The following is a 22,594-nucleotide window of genomic DNA, read 5'->3' on the forward strand; positions in this document are numbered from 1 at the left end:
GTATTTCTCCTTCAGTGTAGGACCTGAATACTTCCTCCTCCACAGTAACACGGAGTGACCTCCAGCTCAAGTTTTTTCTCTTTTCTGTGCAGATTTGCTTCAGTTTGAGTTTCATCACTTTGTGCAGGTGTTCTCCACCTACTCCTCCTCAACATACAGACCAGTTTATTATTCAGAGTGGACACACACCAAAATGACACTTCCATTAACACGAAGAAATAATTACCTTAAGACATCAATACCCTGCATACGTTCATTGTACGATGAAGATTAAAACGGGAAAGTTTCCCTCTGCAAACCTCTAATAGGAGTTCCGTATGAAAAGTGGCCTCATTTCCAGCTCTTATTATAGTCATATTCCATATCTAACCAGGCTGGAGACTCGACTGCTTATTAAAAAGGCTCATTCTGAAACCGCAAATGGAGCCCTGAAGGATAACAGGGACGGACACGGCGGAGGACTAATCCTATCTGGCCAGAATCTGCTTGTAGACACTCGAAGAAACAATAAGCCAGACACGAGTCCTCCAAGTGTTTTCATCCCCCCGCTACACCAGAGGAGGTGGAGAAAGAAAGAAAGAGACGGAGAAAGGGATGATAGCATTACTCACGATCCATTACCACTCCCTGGAGACGCTCTGCATACAGAGCGATGGAGGGAGGGTGGAGGTGGTGGTGAGGAGCGGGGGGTGGGGGTGGGGGAGCGGGGGGGTCGGTAGTGCGAGGTAGGGGGAGAGAGGTTTGGTTTTGCAGGGTGTTTGTTTGCAGGAGGGCCGGCGGTAAGGCAATATGAAACTTGATTATTCCTTTTCAATAACCGTCTCCCGAGCCTCCCGCGGAGACGTCGCAGGTTGCTGATTAGTTCGTCAAAATAATAGAAGGCTCTTGAATGGCCTTGTTAAGATGTCTAACTTGTGAGCACAGACAGCGGCTGCGATCATTGTTCGCTCTGAAGCACACGATAATGACGGATTGACTGATGCAGAGGGATGTTCCCGCTCAGGCTGCAGACATTATTTAATCAAGTTTGTTTATTTTTAAGGGCAGACAATATACAAAGTGCTGGAGTAACAATACATGGAGATATATATCTATATATTCTAGGCATTAATACAGAGTATGTACATGAAGTATTTACACTCGGTTTGTCTTTCATCCTCTTCGGTTGAAACTTTTTTTTTTTTTTTTTTCCTGCCTGGTGGTGGCCTCAGCTCAGTCTCTGTTTCAGCGCCATCTGTTCCTCTCCTCCTGGAGTTTCACTCACTTTAATCCATCTGTTGCCTCTCAAACCATCTCGCCGTGGCCCCGTACTGGATTTCACTGAAGAGCTTTGATTGTGAAGGTCGCATGTTAAACATCGCTAATTTGTACAGAGGCCGATCCTGAGTGTCGCAGCAGGCCGGACTGTCGCTCTCTGGGGGTGGGGGTGGGGGGTTCATATCTGACAGCAAAACAGAGGCCATTAAATGTAAACACACACTTTCACTGCTAATATATGAGACTTTGCTCCCGTTTCTGAAAAATACTCATATGATACACTGGATTTGACACGTCAGAAACAAACAAGCTTTCCAGGATTTTGATTGTACAACTTTGATTTTCTTTATATACATTTAGTGAAAGCCGTTTAAATGACCTCCCGTATCAAAACGTACCCAAAATCAGCGGCTGTACTGTACAAATGACTGTCTGCTGCAGCCAAATCTGAAAAATTGGTTTTCGCTTTCGATGATGTGAAGTGGCCTCTCCTGTCATCATCCGATTCATTTTCTAATTGCCTTTCGACACAAGTGTCACCAGCGGAGTCGTATAAAATGCAGCGCAGCTCAGCTCACAGACCTTTGCGGGGGCTCCGGAGCCCAAATCTTCATCCTCATCTGATATATACAGTTAGCTCAACACTCATCCATGCATGACCCTCCATCAGGCTGATCCCACTTCAGATAAACATGAAACGCTTTGGTAAACATGTGACAGGTTTCCAGAGAATGACGGGGGGGGTGAACAGGGGTCGGGCAGGCTGTTAGTCCATCAGGCATCGAGGCTGGAAAAGCTGGGAGAGCTTTACATACTTTTAAACCAAGAGGAACGCGTTTAAAGTAACTACCCCCGATTAGACGAATGGAATTAAAGGAAGAAGTGTCAGATCTCAAATCCAAACCTCTCCAGCCTCTCAATCCACTCCCTGGCTGATTCTCGCCCCCCTTTAACCCAGGATGTCCAGGTACACCGGCGGGTTCTTGACCAGGGCCAGCAGGCGGCTGTGGATGTCCTTGATGACCATCCTCTGCTGGGGCTCTCGCTGCCAGCAGCCCTGCATCAGCAGGTACACCTCCTTGGGGCAGGTGCGTGGCCTTTCCAGTTCCCGTCCCTGCGTGATGCATTCAATGGCCTGTTGGGGTAGAAATATAAAATACAATGTATTAACAGGATATACTGTGTAAATGTCCTGAATCACTGCAGGACAAACAAGACAAACGTCAGCTGTCTGGTAATTAAAATTCCCCAGAAAACTGATTTCTTATCATTTAAATTTCAAAAATTCATGCTGTCTGTCTTGCTGCACCTCTGGTGGTGTCAACCAGAGTTTGACCAATACTGGACTTTAGAGGCTGTTATGGATATTTAAGCTTTTAATTGAAGCATATGTATGCTAATATGAGCAGGTTAACGTGCTCACCGTGTAGGTCTGTAGTACGTGTCAGCACGGTAGCGTTTGCTAATTAGCGCCCAACACAAAGCATAACATAATTAGTTATTAGGGCTATAAGGTTTAGAAATTCATCCTCTGGGGACCATGAATGTCTGGGTCAAACCGCGGGGTAATCCATCCAGTCATCAATGAGACATAAATCAATGAACTATCTGCCTCAAGTCTTGTGCAGCAGATGTTGAGATAATTCACTGCTTAAAGAAAAAAATGACCTGCTGGGGGCACTAGAGGGAAAGTCAAAGGATCACCAAAGTGAGTAGGATTCATCCTCTGGGGAACATGAATGCCTGCACAATATTTCATAACAATCCATCAGATAGTAGTGGTGATACTTCAGTCTGAACCCCACAGACTGACACTGGCATGCACGGAGCCGTGCAGCCAGAAAAGAGGAAAGTTTCACGGCAGCATGTCGTATTTCAGCTGTACAACGTCCTCGTCACTCTGTTTACTTTAGCTTGTTAGTTCATTAATTATTTTGATTTTAAAATCAGCATCACAGCAAAACAGCATCATATTTGTCTGGTTATTTTCCTCCCAAACACAAATCTGCATATATATATTTTATTCTTTTTTTTCCTCTCTCTACCAAATCAAAATTTCAGCTAATGCACAAGCTTCCTCCTGGAAAGTGCAGAAACAGGCCCTGGGGTCCAGGTGCGTCTGGTTGGGAATCACTGATGGAACAGTGCTGCTGGAAAGAGAAGCTGCTGAATTTTTAATGCGGTTTTTCATCGCAGGGAGCACCAAACATGACATTACATCCGTTCACCTGCAGAAACTAAAAGGAAAATCTGGGAAGCATTTTTGAATAAACAAACTTTTTGGCACAACAACTGCAATATCTGCAGATTTATGGTTGTGTCCATTAGCAGAGACCTCGGGGACAAATGAGAGCAGCCAAAATGTGAATAACCTCCAGTTCAGACACTAATGGCTCCGATGACAGATTGAGTTCACACACTCCCGATGCTCAGTGAATAAATCACTGTCGAGGATGAGAGAGGATTTCACTGCGCTCTCCATTTGAAGGGTTACTGACTCAATCTCTTTCCCATTGTTAACCTTGGCCTGATACAATGAACAGAAGAGGCCTGTCAGCGCCGAGCGGCTTCACTCCAAAATGGCCCGTCGGCCCACAAAAACACTCACAGAGGTCGCCCAAAATGGCTGCTGTCGCCACGGCACGCCAACTCAGGATTTCGGGGTGATTTATTCCCGCCACTGTTTAGGCAACACGATAATTTCACCTGTCCCTCATTGGCCGAGACAGATTAGGCTAACAAGGTTAAAGCTCATTGGCCCTGGGCAAAAATGAGAGCCAATGAGATTAGAATTGAGTGGCTGGGAAAAGTGATCTACCCTTCCCTTGAAAGGAGAGAGGGTTTCGGACTGTAATAGCACCGCTGTGGTCACAATGGAGTCCCACTTCTTGGTGCTCGAGCTGAAAAGGCTAGACTGTACTGCCCTTAATTACTATGAATGTATTGATTGGTTTAAGAGTGCAGAGCAGTGAAAAACTTCAGCAACAAATGCTCTGAAGTCTCTACGACGGCCGTGAAAGAGTTATGTTTGAACTAGTACAGGGTGAAATGAATCGAGAAAGTTAATTTAAGAGATTTAAAGTGGCAATAATCAATATTTTTATATCAACAATGTATGAAATGATAATGTATTACAGTTTACGGAGCTTTGAAAGCGAGGTTCAGCTCATTGTTTAGCTGTCTGCCCCACAACTGCACTGTCCTGTCCTGAGAGTGAATATTGGACTTACATTCATCAGGTGGACAAAAACATGACTCCAAATGAATGCTAATGTTATTCTGTAACTTCTGGATGGCTAAATAAGTTTGCCATATCGACTGAAAAGGTTGTATCTACGCATGTACAGAAGTTTTATCTGTTTCTTCGTTTCTACGAGCAAAAACAAGAAAAAGCTGCGATTTTTTTTAAAGGGAATTACCTCCAAGAGTAGCTTGGAGGGTAGCTCTTAGCCTAGCTTTAGCTTTGCTAGCTTGTCTAGGCACAGTTCACTCACATATATTTTCTCTTATGTGATGTATTACAACTCCAAACAAATAGGGGGCAGTGTATCACCAGAGTGGCCGCTAGCTGCTGCTCATTAAACTCTTTGCTGTAGCTACTAGCTGCCCTTGGCTAGTTAGCTTTGTTTGTAGCTAATGGTCCGATCTGATCTTTGTAACGTCAGAAACGAATTTCTTGAAACTTTGTTGATAACTTTGGTTAGTTGTAGTTCATTTGGAACATTTTACACTAAAACTCTTACATATTGCACCTTTAACCTCGCGGTGTGTAGCCATGCAGATAGTTTTGCTTTTGTTTGCTCAGTTTTTGAGGCTGAACAGTTTTCCTTAGAACTACTTTGATCAGAAAAGGTGCCACAAAAGGTAAGTGAGAGAATCTTTCTTTTAGTAATTTGGGTGAACGGACCCTTTAAATGGGCTAATGGAGGCTACACAAATCTACTAAAATGCATCCTGGCAATAAGAAAACGTCGTAGCTATTAACTTTCACATTAACATTAACTTTCCCTCCCGACCCACCTCACTGTTGGACAGCTGGTACCAGGGCTGTTTGCCGTAGGTGAAGATCTCCCAGAGGACCACGCCGAAGCTCCAGATGTCGCTCTCCGTGGTGAACTTCCTGTACATGATGCTCTCCGGGGGCATCCAGCGGATCGGCAGCATCGTACGTCCGCCCACCTGAAGAGGAAGACGAGGCGATGAAGGCACGCCGACTAAACACTGTGTCACTCCCTCCGCCAAGGACCGGAACAAAGCTTTTTCTCGCACAAAGGTGTGACTATGCAACCACAAACACTGACTTATCATGCAACTAATTATACACTTAATCACAACTGTTTGCAATAAACGCCACCAGATTTATTTACACTTCACAGAGAAGAAGCAATAAGATTCATCGTGAGGTTTGAGTTTGTAGATCTCAGTATTGTAGAAGAGTGGACTGATGGCCTTGGTGGAGGTCTGTGCTCTCCGAGTGCCCTTCTAGTTTTATATGCAAGTGAATATAAAACATTTTCCATTGTTGTATAATGGAAGTCTCCCGGTAAACATTTTGCTTTGTTGACGGAATTAAGCAGAAATGGCATCTTTTAGTAAAAGACATTTTTAAGCAAACCTCCAACAGATTCCTATTCCTGTTCATCCTTGAACTACAATACCTATGACTAACAGGAAGAGCAACTTAAAACCACCGTGAGGCAGACAATCTGGACCATGGAGTTTTATCATCTAAAATAGCTTCAATTCGAAACATCCTAATGTGATGTGAAAAAGAAAATGGACTCAGCCACTAAAATCATGTTGGGTAACCTACTTGGTCTCTAATGTTTTTGCAATATTTGCAGGCTTTCAGAGGAGTCGTCCATGGACGTGACCTTAATGACCGGAGTGCACGAACAACAGTAGCGTGGAGGGAGGAATCTTAATTTGTGCAAACTCGTCTGTTTGAGAGTAAAATGGTGCCGTAACAGAGATGACCGCTGCAAATATGAGTCAGTTTGGTTGAAAGGTTTCACCGTATAGAATATGATTTTCATTAATGCCATTATCATCAATACCACAGAAAGCAGAGAGAGAGACACCAGACGAAGACTTCTTTTAGAGCTTCTTATTCTACTCTATGTTAACCTGGTTTTTTATATTTTTTTGTGTGGTTTTATATCTTTATTTTCATCCTTATTTCAATCTTATTTTACATTCATTTTTATCTGTTTTGATTCTGTCTATTTTATGTGAATCTCTTATATAAGTCTTATCTGAAAGCTCTCACTTGGTGCATGTGATTTCTTTCTTATAAAGCACTTTGAGATGCAACTCCTGCAGACCGTTTATTATCATTATTATTGTTATTACTATTAATAATAATAATACTGAATGATAAATTCACCATAGTTCTACACTGACACCTGAAAATGGATGTCTTGTGAGAGTGGTTGAGAAGCTCGTTAAGTCCTTAAACTGCAGGATACAAGTCCAAAACACAGGGTTTAATGGGAATACAATGTTAAATACTGACAGCAGCTCCTCATTCTTACAAAGCCTGACAATACCAAAATGACTTTTTCCATCACTGGATTGCTTTTAACTGGCCATTATGAGCCGAAACCAAAGAAAGGGGTCTTAATGGTTCATTTCACAGCAGTGATGTGATTCATCAGGAGCAACAAATTAGTAATTTCTCTGGAAAGTAGTTCCAGTAACAACTGTTCACAGCAAGCTCTGTGAATTAGGGGGAGGCGTTATTTCTGGAAAGGTGAGTTTCTGGTGAGATTTCTGAATCACTTTTCAGAGCTTTGAGCACCACAAACACATTTATTATTCACTAGAACAGCAGTAGAGATCTCAAAAAAAAACAAAAAACAGACCAGACAGAAAAATTGTTTTTTTACAACCAAATGAACTGTGTTTAACGACAGCGGTTATACGAACTGTTCCTGAGTCCATGGAGTGATGTCCTTTATACAATCATGTGTTCACAAAGAGGTGAACCTCGCTCCATCCTCACTTGTGAATGACTGAGTCTTTCCAAGAAGCCCCTTTCATACCCAATCATGATACTATCACCTGTTACCAATGAACCTGTTTACCTTACCTCGTCTTTAGTTGCTCCTGTCCCAACTTGTCTGAAACATGTTGCTGCATCAAATCCAGAATAAACAGATATTTACAAAAAATCAGTGAAGCTGATGAGCTCACACCCTAACCCACCCTAAGTATATTGTCTTTGTGCCGTTTAAGAGCATCAAAGTCAAATTTTCATCTCAAAATCAAATCAAAACATAAGTCTCGTCTCGTCTTTTCCGGCCACTCACCCGATAGTAATCTGTGCTGTAGATGTCTCGGGACATTCCAAAGTCCCCGATTTTGACCACCAGGCCCTCTCCCACCAGACAGTTGCGGGTTGCCAGGTCGCGGTGGACGAAGTGCAGTGATGCCAGGTAGACCATGCCCGAGGCGATCTGGGCGGCGATGTGCAGCATCTGAGGCAGCGTGAGCTGACCCAGCGGGGGCATCTTGGACTCCTCCAGGATACGAGCGTCCGGGCCGTGAGCTCTACAGGAGACACACGAGGAGCATGTGAGTGTTTGTGGGTCAAGGCTGACCTGATCTTTCTTTAAAAGGCATGCAGGTCCTTCACTTCAGTGAAAGCACCAATATAGCAATGTCAAAATACTCCATTACAATCAGGAGACCTGGATATTTAAGTAAAAGTACAGAAATATTACCAGCAAAATATGTAACATGATACATAAGCAGTGTTACTGCTGCTTGTACTGGAGCTGCTTTTAACTACTTTATACACAGTTTGTTTATCGTTTGCTACAGTGGTTTCTAACCTACGGGTCGGGTCCCCTTAAAGGGTCACAAGATAAATCTGAGGGGTCTTAAGATCATTAATAGGAGAAGACAGAAGGAAAACAAAGTTGTGTTGCACAATTTTGTGTTCAGTTTTTTTCCTTGTTTTTCCTCTGATTGTTACTTCTTGTGAAATAATGGACAATTTGATGTTGTTGAACCATGAAAAGTTACTTCCATGAAATCATCTCAGAAGTTTAGAGGGTAAATGTCTCTTTGTTGGAACGGCTAATGACTCACAGAAACATGACGAGGTTCTGACCGACAAGTCAAAAGCTTACAAACCGTTGCTTTAATCTATAACTGCTCTTTTTTAAAATGTAATTTAGAAGCACATCATGTTTTTTTATGTCAACGGTTAAGCATAAACTTTAACGTTTCCCTCTGAAATGTCGTGAAGCAGAAGTATAATGTAGCATGAAATGGAAATACTTGGGCAAAGGTGCTTCAATGGACGTAAAGCTCTGAGCTACAAAAAACACTTGATATGAGAAAAATCTTGAAATCAACGTCGCTCTGAATGATGACTCGGCTTGTGTCTAACGTACTGAACCAAGTTTCATGTTACTTTGGCTCAGATGTGTTTGTAGTGGTTCTGATTTTTATGCTAGTCTTGCTGATCATCCCGTGCAGATGACAGAATGTGTCCCTTATTTGTAGAGAGGTCTTTTCTTTGCAGCGTTATAAACATCGGTCTTATTTTTTGCCGCGGGGCTGAACTCCTGACCTCTGTGAACCGTAACAGGGGCTGCACAAACACACGTATCTCCATTTGTAAAGAACAGAACATGCTGGCCTCTGCTATTCTTCTCTGCTTCTATTGGCTGTTGGGATTAATCAAACGCTGGCTTTGGGCTTGCAGTATGTTGGTAACTATGGCATCAACCTTGGGTGACCTGAAGGACAATGACCTCAGCATACAATCTGCAGATTGAACATTTCTGACATATATGAGCTCTTGAGAGCACTAGAGACATGGTCGCTGTGACCATGCCATAATAAAGCCATTTAACAGTAACGGTAATAGAAAACATGAGGCTTGTAATATGCCTACAACTGATTTGCAATAACGCAATTCACAGATGCAGAGCACATTGACTCTCAGTTGTTCTCGTGGATCGTAAACACCCACTCTCACGTCTAACTCCAGCCTAAATGAGCAAATCGCAGATGATGTGTCTCCATCCATCCTAATATCTCTCCTCTCCACTTGGTCCCCTCCTTACAAAGGAAGTTGTCTATACAATCACTATTAGTTTAAAAGGCAGGTGGCAGGGTGGGAAAGCAGCTGCATTGTGGGGGCCCTCAGATGTTTCACCCATTCTGTCTGCTGGAAATGCGATTTTCCATCCATTCGTCAAACATATATCTCAAAGTCTGTGTGCATGCTTGTGTGTTTGTTTTCATTCCCAGTCTGTCACCTGGCAGACGGCATCGACTGCGTCTGCTCTAATAGTTTTGTCAGATGGTTTCCCAGGTGCCAAGTGAGCTGTAATAGGTCCACGCTGTCTCAGCCCTCAGTGGCGCCTTTGGCCTCCTCCACAGGTTTCTAAACTTAGACGATTACAGTTTCAGTGACAGAGAGAACATATTTTAAAGCTCTTCCATCACCGTGTTGCACAACAATTCAAGTGTTATCATGGACTAATTTGCTACATAAACTCTCCCTGAGCTACCGCATGAGCTCAGTGCACGGTTCAAGGAAACTCGCCTATTTGAGCTCAAGTGCTGAATCTGTCTATTTGCAGCGTCCATCAGTATTCAAATAAAATCCTGCCACATTTGAAATTCACTCTATTTGCCATTATTATAAGAGGACATCTTGTAAAGAATACATTCGCCCTGTGCCTTAACATTGTCAAATCCCATTCATGCAGAACATGAACCCTGCCTGGGATGCAACAGCATTATTTTCATTTCGGATTTAGCAAAGCGAAACGTCCTTCTACACAATTCATTCACGGTCTTTGACATTATGGTGATGTAAGTGGAGGAAAAGGTGAAGAAATTATGCAGACGGTAGAAATGATGGCAATGTATCCTCAAATTCTGACTGAAGAGGTCAAATTAACAGAGATTAAAATGGCTGAATATCTATAAATAAGCACCATGCAGGCAGGACCTAAGAGAGCTTACAGAGCAGAGATGGAGGAAAAGCAGCAAAAAAAAAAAAAAAAGGGGGTGAATTCAGACAATGACGCGATTAGACTTTTTCACAGATTAACATGAAGCACAGGTGGAAATCAGGGCTGCCACGAACGATTATTACTGAATCAAGTTCAATTTGCACTGCAGAGTAGCTGCACTGTATTTGTTACTCTTTTTATATTGTCTTGTGTTTCTTTATATCTTGTCATAATCCTTCAGGTCTTATGTAATGCACTAATTCACAACTGTTGAATGGTGCTGAACAAATAAACTTGACTTGCCTTGTGAAAAATGTCCATTACAATATCCTGAAGCCCAAGTTAAGATATTTAAATTGCATGTTTTGTCTGACAGTCTAAAACATTTCAGTTTAATATCACAGAAGACTACAAACAATATCAAATATTCACATTTGCAAAGCTAGAAACAGTGGACTTCAAAAAAACAATCAATTCAATCAAGTGTTTGAGGCAAATTTTCTGTTGATTGACTGATTGATTAATGATTTCAGCTCACATGTCCTTTTTGACATGTACTCATTTGAATTTGATTGATTTTTGTAAAAATCTGCTTAATCTGAATTTGATGCAACACGTTTCCAACACGCTGGGACAGGAGCAACTGGGAGAGTTGTGGAATGCTCCAATTGACCGCTGTAAGGATCAGTAGTTTGTTCAGCAGAGACACACAGCCGCCGACCATCATGAGCAGGAGTGCTACGTACCGCAGGAATCGGTTGAGGTCTCCGTGCCTCATGTACTCGAACACCATGGCCAGCGGCTCTCCGTCCGTACAGACGCCGTAGAATCGCACAATGTGCTGGTGTTGGAGCACCGTCAGCAGCTCCGCCTCCCTCTGGAAGTCCTGCCGAGTCGACTCGTTCGCGTCCTTTAGAGTCTGTGACCACATGAGGGGCGTGCGTTTACATGAAGATGCTGCTTACTGGGCTTAAAGTAAAGGTGAACATCTTAAATCAACAGCGTTAAAAGCAACCAGCAGTGAGGAGTGGAAGGAAAGGTGACTGTGTGACAGAAAAACTGAGAGTAAAGATGCTGTGATAGATGGTTTGTGTCTGTTGGGAGCGACCAGAATTCCTTGCTGCGGCGCTGCTCACGAGCGACGATGTGTTGCTATAAAAACAAGTGTCTGATTAATGGGATCATAAATCTGAGACTTTTATTCGCTGCGGTTTGCATTAATATGTTGTAACACGAGCTGTGTATTAAAGCACGTGACCGTCCTCGACAAAGACATCTCACTCTGAAACCACAGGATGTTATTTCAGCTCACAGAAGATTTAAGTATACACACCGTGTACTTTTACTCTTGTTTGTATCAAGCAGCTTTTTTGAAGCACTTAAGACACTGACAGCTGATGTGGTTTCAGGAGTGACGGTAGAAATTCTCTCACCTTGATGGCAACCAGCATCTTGTCGCTGTCGGGGCTGAGGTTGGCACACTCCGCCAGGTAGACTTTGCCAAACGCTCCTTCACCCAGCTCCCACTTCAACACAATGTCCTGCCGTTTAATGTGCTGCACACCTGATCAGAACATACAGAAAAGGAGGACTCCTTCACTTTATGTCTTGTTCACACCAAAAGTTAATTATAGTTTAACTTATTGTCTCTTATCAAATCCATGTTGTTCTCATGGTGACTGCCAGACTAAACAGCAAACACTCAGATATGACAGACATTAATAAAAAAAAAAAAAAAAATGGGCGACAGTGACCAAAACACCCCAAATGAAAAAGCGCTTGGCGTAAATAACAGCACCAAAAATCAAGTAAATTTAGGGGTGTAAGCATGAGTGTGTATTGAGTAAGAAACCATCAAACACCAGCAGAATGGAAATGAGCGCAGCGATAACACTCACACATGTCTTTCTCCTTGATGATGCCGCAGAAGTACTGTGGATTCTCTACAAAGCTGGACAAACCAGAGTCCTCATCTGAGGAAGGCGGGCTGGTTCCGAAGTTCATGAAACGAAGCGACACGGCCAGGTCATCCTCAGTGCCCAAAACTGATGAACCTAATGAAACAGGGAGGTGTGCAAACAGGCAAAACTGAGAGACATGTAACAGCTAATCAGCCTCCAACTATTTGTGATTATAGTGGCCATCAAAAGAAGCAATTCAGAACCCATTTTTTCCCTTCGAGGAATCGACGTTCTTCGCTGCCAACTTGGTTGCACATTTGTTGGTACCATGGTGACAGATGATGACGAGCTCTAATAATCACCATCATCAACCATGCAGCAATCAGGCTGCACTGAACTGAAAAAATTACCGTATAGGAAGCCTGAATGGTTAGCAGCCCCTGACTACAGCGCGTATTAAAAGCCAAACAAGTGGGGCCCAAATTGTAAAACCCCACTCAGCAAGGCAAACCACAGAACCCCCAGAGTCCAACACGGTAGAAAATGGAACAACAAAGAGAGAGCACAGAGGCAATGGAGGGAAGGAAAGAGAGAGCAGGGTCCACTTAGGCAATCAGGCCCACTTAGGCACTTTGAGAGTGAGAAGGGCAGATGTGTGTGTGTGTGTGTGTGTCGGGGGGTGGGGTCCGAGCGGAGCTATATCACGTCTTGCTGTTCCTCCATCCATCCATCCATCCATCCATCCATCCATCCATCCATCTTCTTTAATGGCCCTCACCACGTGGCGGTGGCCAAGGGAGGTTTCTGCCGCCATTCTCGTGCAGTAATTAAGGCACTTTAGAACGGCCAGCACAGCGGCTGCCTGTGTGCAAAGTTACAGCTCAGTGGAAATCCTATATTAGTCCGTCTCTCCTGTGCATTACCTTCTGAGCGGCTGACAGAACCATCTGCGATTTGAAACAATAATTTGGCAGAACGTTTGATTGTGGCTCATTCACGGATATGTACGTCTTCAGCCTGTGGCTCTGGCCCCAGACAATGTCATATACTGGGTTAGACTCCTTTTATCACGCGAGCACAGCGTGGTATGTATGGAGGCTGAGTGCTACGGAAATTCACATCGCATCAATGACTCTCTGCAAATCTGTTGTTTCATAGAAACCTTGAAGCCACAGGTGAAACTTTTCAGACTACAAAAAGAGTTTTTTCCATTATACTGACTGAGCTGATTTGCAGAGTACTAGATTTTTAAATGTGATATCACGCTCATGTCTGTGTAAACGATGGAGCAGCAGCTTAGCTTGTATAAAGACTGGAACAAACAGCTGGTTTAAAAAAAAGCCCAGAAAGTAAAACCACAGCTGACATGTAACATGATGTAACAAGATGTGACATGTTAATCAGTAGGTTGCTGATAGGTGGAAGTTTTATCTTTGAGCCTCCACTCTGTGCGCTAAGCTAACAGACCATAACTCTATGTTAAAATAATGCTAAAAATAAAGATCCATTTTTAAACTGAGCTGGGGAAACACACAAAAAGACAAATCATCAGACTGAGAGAGTCACACGTATTCTATGTTTAGACTGCACTTAGATAAGGACTGTAGTGTGTTGCTGCTTTACGCACTCAGGGAGGATTTCTTCAAAGGACTAATTCAACATTTTGAGATGAGATAACATAATGGATTACACTCTCATGTCTACACGCTAAATATGAAGCTAGAGTCGGCGTACGGACATGGGAGTGGTATCGATCTTCTCATCTAACTCTCAGCACGAAAGAGAATGAGTGAATAAATACAGGAAGTATTCCCTTAATCAACCAGCAGCTACGGTAAACGTGCAGCGAAGGGAGTGATGCTTGGTGACTTACGGTGAATCCCAAACTTTGAATGCTGGCCGCATTTGTTGATGACCAAAACCATGATGAGAAGGAAAGTGCAGGCAAACACAGCAAGACCCACGGCCACAGACACCTGTTGAAACAAAGACGTGCAGATTTACTCTCGCACTCATGAACAGAACCGACAGGACGGGAACGATGATGGGAACACGCACCACAAACACGCGACTCTCCGGGTTCTCCGTCACGTCCATGTCTGATTTGTTTGTTGGAACTGCGGGGAGGAAATGAGAATTTAATGTTGAAGTGACTGAAGACAGACCTCACATCAAGTCCATGCAGTGCTGAAGAGAGTAAAAAGACTTACTGGGATCCACGTCGAGGACTGGCATGTGGGGAGCGAGAACACAAACACGTTTATGGACACACGTCACAGAGAACCACAGAAGCCTCCTGTGCTGCTCAAGGGTGTGCTGGCTATTTAGCCACTCATCAAACATTCACATACACCTTGTTTCAACACGCCACAGTGAATCTGTGTATACATAATGCAAGATATTCTTAAGCACCACTTATATTATTACTGCAGTGTCTCTTCTTGTTCACTTCTACTGAACTGATCTAATATCCAGTCTTTAAGTCTCTATGCACAGTTTTTTTTTTTTTTTTTTTTTATTACATTGATGCCATTAGATTTGCAGCTCTGTATTCATTTCATCTGCATTTTAGGACCCAACTTATTTGTAAATTTGTCATTTTGACTTCAAACCTGTTGTTTTTTTTTCATTCTAGCTGAATAATACTGACTCCATCTGAAGGTATGATCATTTCACTGGTTGATTTTTTTTAATTTAAAGGAACAGTTCATCAGTTTGGGAAATAAAATTATTACATAGAGTTAGATTAGAAGATCTATACCATTCTCAGGTGTGTGTGTCACACATGGAGCTGGAAGTGGGAGTCCGTTAACTTCTGGGACTCAAAATTCACAATTTATTTGTAAATATTATTTTGCTAAGTGTTGAAAATGCTTTGGAAATATGAAAACTCAGTACACTTGGTGAAAGCAGTTTGTACCGCTTCATGAAGAAAGTGGTCAGTATGTCCATTCCCAGTTTCATTAATGCTTATAATTATCTGCCATTTAGACATCAATGCAGAGTTATTCAGGATTAGTGATTCATCAGGTATCAGGTCCTTTCTGATTTGTTCCTTATTCTTTGCTTCATGAACCGTAAACAGATTAATCATGTCAACATAATAAGATATTCAGATGAATTTCTCTTGTAGCTGCCCAAACGGCCTGCTCGGATCATTATGGGATACTGCTCGGAAAAAACATCCTGCTGCTAGAAAACAGTTTCAGGAACTCACCTGGAATTATCCCCTCAGGATCGAGCGGGTCGAAGGGGTTCTCCATAAACATCCCATTGGCTGAGGCCTCGTCCCTCCCCAGCTTGTTCTCCACAATCAGAGTGTAGCGGCCGTTGTTGATGTGGGTGGGCTTGTTGAGGAAGAGACAGCCGTGTTTCACTGATCCGTCACCTGAGTCAGGGATGAGCTGGGTGTACGTGTAGGCGGACTTTTTGAGTACGATGCCGTTGTACAGCCAGGTGATGGTTGGTTCAGGATTACCATCTACAGCGAAGGGGAAACACCAGTGGTGCTGCTGCACAGCGTCCCTCAGGAAGAGGATTTTGACTGGAACTGTTGGGAGATGACAGATTTGTGGGTTAGGGGTGGTTAGAGAAGAGAAGTCGTAGATTTGGAGAGTGAATGAAAAACAAAGGATGAGATGCCAGTCTTGTCTGTATGATAAATATGAAGCTACGGCTAGCAGCCAGTTAGCTTATCTTAGCAAAAACACTGGAAGCAGCTAGCCTGGCTCTGTCCAGAGGTAACAAAAGTTGCCTAACAGCACCTCTAAAGTACTTAACTGCGCCACGCTAGCTGTTTACAGTCATCTCTTCTAACACTTGGCTTGAGCTGCAAGTTGATCCTAAGTGGTACTTGAATGTCATAGCTGGTTGAGCTGGCGCTCATTTTAACTGCATCATACACTGTTTGGCAGTTTGATCCCAAGCAAAGCACCATCTTTGATAAAAGGATCATATATTTTGTACGTAGTGCACTACGAATTACAAGATTTCTCACATACAGTGCAGGCACCACAGAGTTTTACTTCCGGTTACGTGGATGCTCATGTAAATGTCCAGCCTATAAGCTCTAATGTGCACCTTGATCAGGTATCATGTATAACAAAGTCATCGTTAGGTGAAGTGGCCAATAGGTTCCCTCTGAGTTTCCATGAATCAATGTTCTCCATCTACACTGCAAACCTGTGCTGACCTGCTATGAATAATGAATCCTGGTTGTCGTCGTGCCCCTGACCACAAAAGCTACCTGGAAGCAGGAAATGGCCTCGTTTAGATCGAACGCCACTCTCAAGTGCCGGGACCCCTCATGCTACGCGGGCCTTTCTGCCGCTCTTAACCCATGACCCAGCCTCAGAAAGTGCTGCGCTAAGGAGATACTGAGGCATTTGTCTCTTTATCCAGGGCTCGCTGAAGTCGGTTACACTGAGTGAAAATTAGCACTGTTTATCACATTTAACTAATCATCCATTAGAGACCTCTACTAACCTTACACAAGCTACTCCACTGCAGGGGTTAAAAAGAAAGCTAGAATTATGTTTAATGAGCTTGCCAATTCTCAGACCTCATTGCAGAGGTACACAACGAGCAGTATGAAAAAATACACAAAATTAAGGCAGATTCATAGTGAACGGGAACCTTTACATACAAAATATGAACTTCGGTGATAATAGATACTGATAAAGCTGAATTCATTTTTTAACTTTAAAGTAAAAAAAAAAAAAACATTACAAAAAGCACGATTTGGAAAAGCTCTTTTATGAAAGGTAAGCCACACAAGTGCTATGAATCAATGGCACAGAGAGCCACTCAGCAGTAAACACCCACTGTTCTGGGAGGTAATTAAGAGTAATTAAAGGGCTAGCGGTTAACGAGTGTCCGTCCACCAGAGGGGCTGATGTTGATAGATTAGCTGCACTAACGCATTTACAGACTGCCAATCACTGCGGACGAGGCGGTTTTCCGGAGTAGGAGGGAAAAGTCCATTAGCACAGGCTCAAATCAGATCTTCGTATGGGTTATCAGCCCCATTTTCCTGACGTTCATTATCTGTCCCTTGATGCTTGTGCATTTGGCCTCAGCTGATTGGCGCCCCCGCTTTTTTTGGCTTTATTTTCTAATGAGTGTCACTGAGTTGGTGATATACGATATTGTTTGGGCAGTATTTTTTCAGTAATGTATCACTAATGCATCTGACTCTGTTTTCTGTGGGACTACTGGGTGCTGTCATTCCTCAGTGTTCTTCAACTTCCAGATGCACTAATGCATCTGGAAGGAGAAAACAACAGTCAGCCTCCCGGGTCAAGCTGCAGCTGTAATGTAGACAGACGTACAGTGTATATGAGGTGAAGGAGTTCTTTAAGAGCAGGGCCAGGAAGTTCACTCTCTTTTGTCCTCTCATTGTATCCCTAAATTAAATGGCAAGCCATACTTGCAGCACTTTACTCATATTATTCTAACACTTCTCGCCAGTCGCCAGACTGAGTGACGGATGACAAAGAGCTCCATTAGAAGCATGGTGGGTACATACTCGTATTTGTAGAGAGGGCATTTAGAAGAAATCAGTGCAGTGCATTTTACTTTTCTCTGGCTGTCCACCCTGCCTGCACTAGAAAAATAGCCCCAGTGTGCTCTCGCCCTAACCTCCATTAAGCCCGACGACTTGTATTGAGCCTGGGAGCTTTCAGGAGTGTGGTTTTATTTTGCAGACACTTACACTCAATGTCCAATTGTACCATCTCCTCCCCGGGCCCAGCTTGGTTCTCGGCCTCACAAGTTAGGTTGTGCAGGTTGTCGCTGGAGGAAACGTTGGTGAGGTGAAGGACGAGCTCTAATGTGGAGCCCCAGATTCTCTCCTGCAGCAGGCGATGGCGCACACAAAGAGCAGAGGAGGTTAATGCAGCCTGGTCACAACTACGTATGGATCACTTCGAGGCACACAGGCTACCAGTTCACTTTACTGTAGATCAATAGATTACAGAACCCAACTGAACTTCAAACTGAGCAAATCCTAATCCAAAAGCATGGAAGAAAGCTCAGGAAGAGCAGCAGAGGAGAGGTTCTCTTCCAGCACCGACTGACATGCAACAGATGTTGTGTGTGCAGAACAGAAAACATCTGTATGACATCCGGTCTTCACTACCTGAGTAAAGAAGTCAGAGTGGAGCTTCTCGGTTCTCCATCTCGCGTTGGGAGTGGGACTTCCTGTCACACGGCATTCAAATGTCAGGTTGCCTCCTTCTTGGATCTTGTATTTGGAGCTGACAATAGTCACCTCAGGCAGACCTGAGAGCAGCAGAGGAGAAGGCGTGAGAGCATAGCGATGAGCACAGGTCACTAATGTGATGCTACAACTGAGCGTAGAGCCGAGGCTTTTTCTTTTTTTAGAGACACAGCACAGGGCCAAAAACTCTCTCATATGTTTCCTGGCAACAAGATGTTCCTACTGTATGTGATTAAAGCAACAATGCTGAGCCCATTTCTTCCCTGCATTTCACTGCACCTGCTTGTTGAAGGCATTAACGCGCCGAATAGGAACAACAAATTGTTATTATTTTTCCTTTTGAAGCCAAGAGGATGAAACTGCATCATCTAGAACTCAACACACGAGAGGGAGGCTTAACATGAAGATTAAAGAACTTTACAATAAAATATCTAAAGATACTCTCCAGACTTGTTTCAAGATAAAGAAAAATACTCTACTTTGAATATTTTGTGTCTGATATGGGATTTCCACAGAAGAACCATCTCCTACTATATGTCAATATTTTTCAGTTCTCAAGTTTGAGACACCAAATATGTCCTACATCACTGAGAAGTCCACTCCCAGTGTTTATGCACTGTTACTTGTGTAAGCAAGCGTAAGGGAAGCTTTGCCCTTCAGCAGATGAATATGAAAACAACCTTCTAGAGTATGACACATCCATCATTCTGCACAGTGAAGCTCAAACACAAGTAAAGTAACAACAAGTAAAATACATTTTTTAGTGAAGGGAGACTTTAAATGCATTGAAAAATACATATTTTCAGGATATTTGCTAATCTCTTTTACTATAAATGTGCACGACAAATAACAATGCATAACAACACAACACATTGCAAAACAAAGTTCAGATATCCAAATGAAAGCTGAACTCACTGCAGTTATCTATCACCAAAGAGTTGAGGGACACTTCCTGATCACTGATGAAGCAAGACAACATTTGGCTGTCCAGGTCAGCGCGGTCATTCTGCTGCCACTGCTGGAGCCAGTGGAGGTCACATGAGCAAACAAGAGGGTTGTTCCTCAAAACCCTGAGGAGAAAAAGGAGGAAAATCAGCTCCACTGGCAACAAATTCAAATGTGAATTCTTTTTCACTCATTCGTCTGACAAGAATGAAGAAGAAAGACAAGATTAGAAATATGATTTCCACAGACAAACTGATATAATACACTGATATCCTCCCAAACAGTTTCCTTTTAAAACCACAAACCAATTGAAATTATTAAAAAACATTCACAATTCTGATTTAAAACCTTTAGATATCTTCAATAATCATTCTATTTTTCTTCTGCTTTCAAAATCCCTATTAGCCACGATGGGTGAAAACATGTTGCTGCCATGCACTGAAAAGAGGGATGTCAATTTTCAAAAGGCAGTAGTAGTTCATTTTAAAACGCCTTATGAAGTATGTTCACCTGTGAGTTAACCTGTGTGAAAGAGTGGTGAAAACACATTGCCATAAGACTACAAGGGCACTGAAAGGCCTCTTGCTATATTAAACCTTAACATCTTTCTACTTTTACTAAGCATCTTTAGTATTTTTACCTGCCGTCTTTGTACTTGTTAGTGCACATCTTAATGTGAGCCGAGAGCACAAAAGCCTCTTTCTCTCTGCAAAAAGAAATCTTCAGTCTGTCTTGTTTTAGAACTGAAAAATACCGTTGCCCTTGGTGAATAAAAATATAGCTGCAGCAATGTTATAAAACTGTTTTCTAACTTGAAGATTTTCATTTCAGCCAGACTGAGTTTGATATCAGGCCTGATCATTCAAGTTCAAGCCAGGCAAAGTCCCCTATGGCTGCACAGGTGCGCTGCCTAGCTAACTATTAGCCAGGCTTCACCCTAATCATCCGTATGTGTGAAGCGGTTTGTCATGAACCTCTGTGCATTGGCACATTCTGCACTGATGATCATGTTAAAGTCAACTTTTGACTTTGACCACATTTGTGGCAAGACGATGGGTTCAGTTTAACAAAAGGCAATCAGCAACTTTGAACCAAGACCCAGGCTGCTAAATGAACAGATACTACCATTTCCACTGAATGAGCGCGCTGAGCACACTTGCAGTGGTGATAAAGGCAGTTGGACTACTGCTAGTTTGGCTCCTTCTGTCGCTGAGCAGCCCAATCAGCAAGATTATTTTCTCCTTTATGGCCAACTTGACCTCCTGGGAATTCAAATGTATTTGAATGGATGAGAGTGCCCTCATTACGGATTTAAAGGGACTCACAGGTTGAGCAGTGGTAGAAAATGAAACACCCTCCAGGAGATGTGTTCCAGAGAGTTTGATGCCAGGTTCCTGGGAAAAAAAAGAGAGAGAAGATACAAGAAATAATTAACATTTATTACACAGCTTTGTTGAATTCTCAATTCTGATTGGTCAGTTACAGCATTCTACTGTTTGCTATTTCTGAAGAGCAGACCGCTGCTGTGGATGGACACTGTTCTGGACCACTTCCAGTCACATCAATCTGAAGAAAGAAATAAGGTTTCCATTACTCCACCAGAAAACACAGTGGGAGACTTTTCCATTATTCATTTTAGTATTTTTCAAGAGCAGGAACCCTTTGATTCGTGGTTAATGGCTGAACTGTCTCCATTAAAGAAGAGAAAAAGGTAACAAGAAGACAATGTAGAAAAAGCGAGAGGTTAAAACACACAAAGAGTCTGGTCATGGGCTGGGCTATGGTAGCGCTTAAATACTGGTTAATTGAAAAGAATGACAACAACCTTTTGACACATCCGGGGTAGAGAAACTCAATCAGGTTTTACGGCCCTTTATTGCATCTATTCCAAATTAAAAATGACTCAATTGCCAGTTACATAACAAGTAGGGCGGGTATATGTTGACATTTCAAAGTTTGACACAATAGATGATGCTGCCCTCAAATCCAGCAGTAAGGTATTTACATCTGCCACTGATGTAAAACATGAAAGATGTCAGGCAGCACCAGCCCTTCTCTGAGCTACAGATTCACAGCTCGTCACGCGTTCAGAGGTGATGTCTGTGAACGCAGCGAGCGGACTGGTCCTGGCAGGACGAGGCAGAGAGGGCAAGGGAGACTTAACAAGGGACTCTTTTATTCTGAAACAGGACCTTTCACTAAGACCAAGAACCATAAAGATGCCAAAGATCCATGTACAGAAAATCACATGAGATGCATCTTCGCTGAGGCTGGCAATCCAAACTGTCCCGCTGCCAGTTTTAAAAAGCATTTATTCCTTTGTCCTCCTGAGGCTACAGCTTTCTAGCCACTAAAAAAAGACCAGCAGCTACTGTAACAGACAAGCAGTGTGGTACTCTTGTGAGCCCATGGAGCACAATTTCACCGAAATTGTCAAATGTTATTGAAAATAGGACAGGATTTGAAGGAGATACAGCACTCACAGTTTGAGGATCACAGCTGTCCAGCTCCTCTCTCGGGCTGGTCTTGAGACCAGCGTCTGGATCAAGGGTTTATTTCGTAACAATGACCCGCTCGCTGCGCGTTAACCCTTCCTGTTCTGCTGTTTTATAGCAACAACACTTATGCAAACTATGTTGTACCTAGTTCAAGAAAGCTTCTACACATGGGACTTCTGCTTTGCCAATGCTTTATTTTCCAGATGGCACAAATAGCTGTTTTTCTAATAGCTCAATATTTAGCATGAGGGGAAAGAACCACCTGAACAGACAAAGACACCTGTATATACAGTCGATAAGGGAACCGTGCCTAAGCAGTGTATCTGAAATGAGTTTTGCGATCTGCTCAAATGTTGTTTTGAGAAAGAGCAGAAGTCTGTCAGAAAAACAATGAACTATTCTCAGGCCAGATAAAAGAAAAAATAAAGTAAAGATGGTCTTTTCGTTGTTGTAAGATAGTCCTGTTCTGCAGTTGAGTCACGCTGTGATTTGATTGCTCACTTTCACAGCAAATCTTACCTGCTTTGAAGTACTCTCAGTGGAAAATGTTAATGCATCCAAATGGGTTCTGATCAATTACCTTGGCAAGTATTTCACACCAGCCAGGAGCTACATTCACAAACACCTCCAGCACACCTCTCAGTGTTTGCTTAGAGTTCAGTACATTAGGTGATTAGTCCAGAGTCATAAACACCTCTAGGAGGAAGGACGCCGCTCAGCTACATAGACCAGAAAATCGCATTTGGGTAAGTAAGTTTTTATTGTAGAAATTTTACTAGTTATATACAGTGT

General features: G+C 42.8%; 1 protein-coding gene across 2 annotated transcripts in view; it reads right to left on the reverse strand.

Moving 5' to 3' along the window:
• Positions 1–2,206: 2,206 nt before the first annotated feature.
• ntrk1 (neurotrophic tyrosine kinase, receptor, type 1) overlaps positions 2,207–22,594 on the reverse strand; it is a 31,124-nt gene continuing 10,736 nt past the window's right edge. The window contains exons 4-17 of one of the 2 annotated variants that reach the window (XM_076736839.1): positions 20,630–20,698; positions 19,275–19,429; positions 18,279–18,421; positions 17,853–17,991; positions 15,357–15,689; positions 14,350–14,367; positions 14,198–14,256; positions 14,013–14,115; positions 12,137–12,292; positions 11,672–11,802; positions 10,985–11,157; positions 7,569–7,809; positions 5,278–5,436; positions 2,207–2,392 (exon numbers count right to left, since the gene is read on the reverse strand). In XM_076736839.1, the coding sequence (XP_076592954.1) occupies positions 2,207–2,392; positions 5,278–5,436; positions 7,569–7,809; positions 10,985–11,157; positions 11,672–11,802; positions 12,137–12,292; positions 14,013–14,115; positions 14,198–14,256; positions 14,350–14,367; positions 15,357–15,689; positions 17,853–17,991; positions 18,279–18,421; positions 19,275–19,429; positions 20,630–20,698 (2,065 nt within the window). The remainder of the gene's footprint in view (positions 2,393–5,277; positions 5,437–7,568; positions 7,810–10,984; positions 11,158–11,671; positions 11,803–12,136; positions 12,293–14,012; positions 14,116–14,197; positions 14,257–14,349; positions 14,368–15,356; positions 15,690–17,852; positions 17,992–18,278; positions 18,422–19,274; positions 19,430–20,629; positions 20,699–22,594) is intronic. The other variant, XM_076736840.1, reaches the window with a different exon arrangement.

This window comes from Chaetodon auriga, chromosome 8, assembly GCF_051107435.1.
Source record: "Chaetodon auriga isolate fChaAug3 chromosome 8, fChaAug3.hap1, whole genome shotgun sequence".
Taxonomy (NCBI): Eukaryota; Metazoa; Chordata; class Actinopteri; order Chaetodontiformes; family Chaetodontidae; genus Chaetodon; species Chaetodon auriga.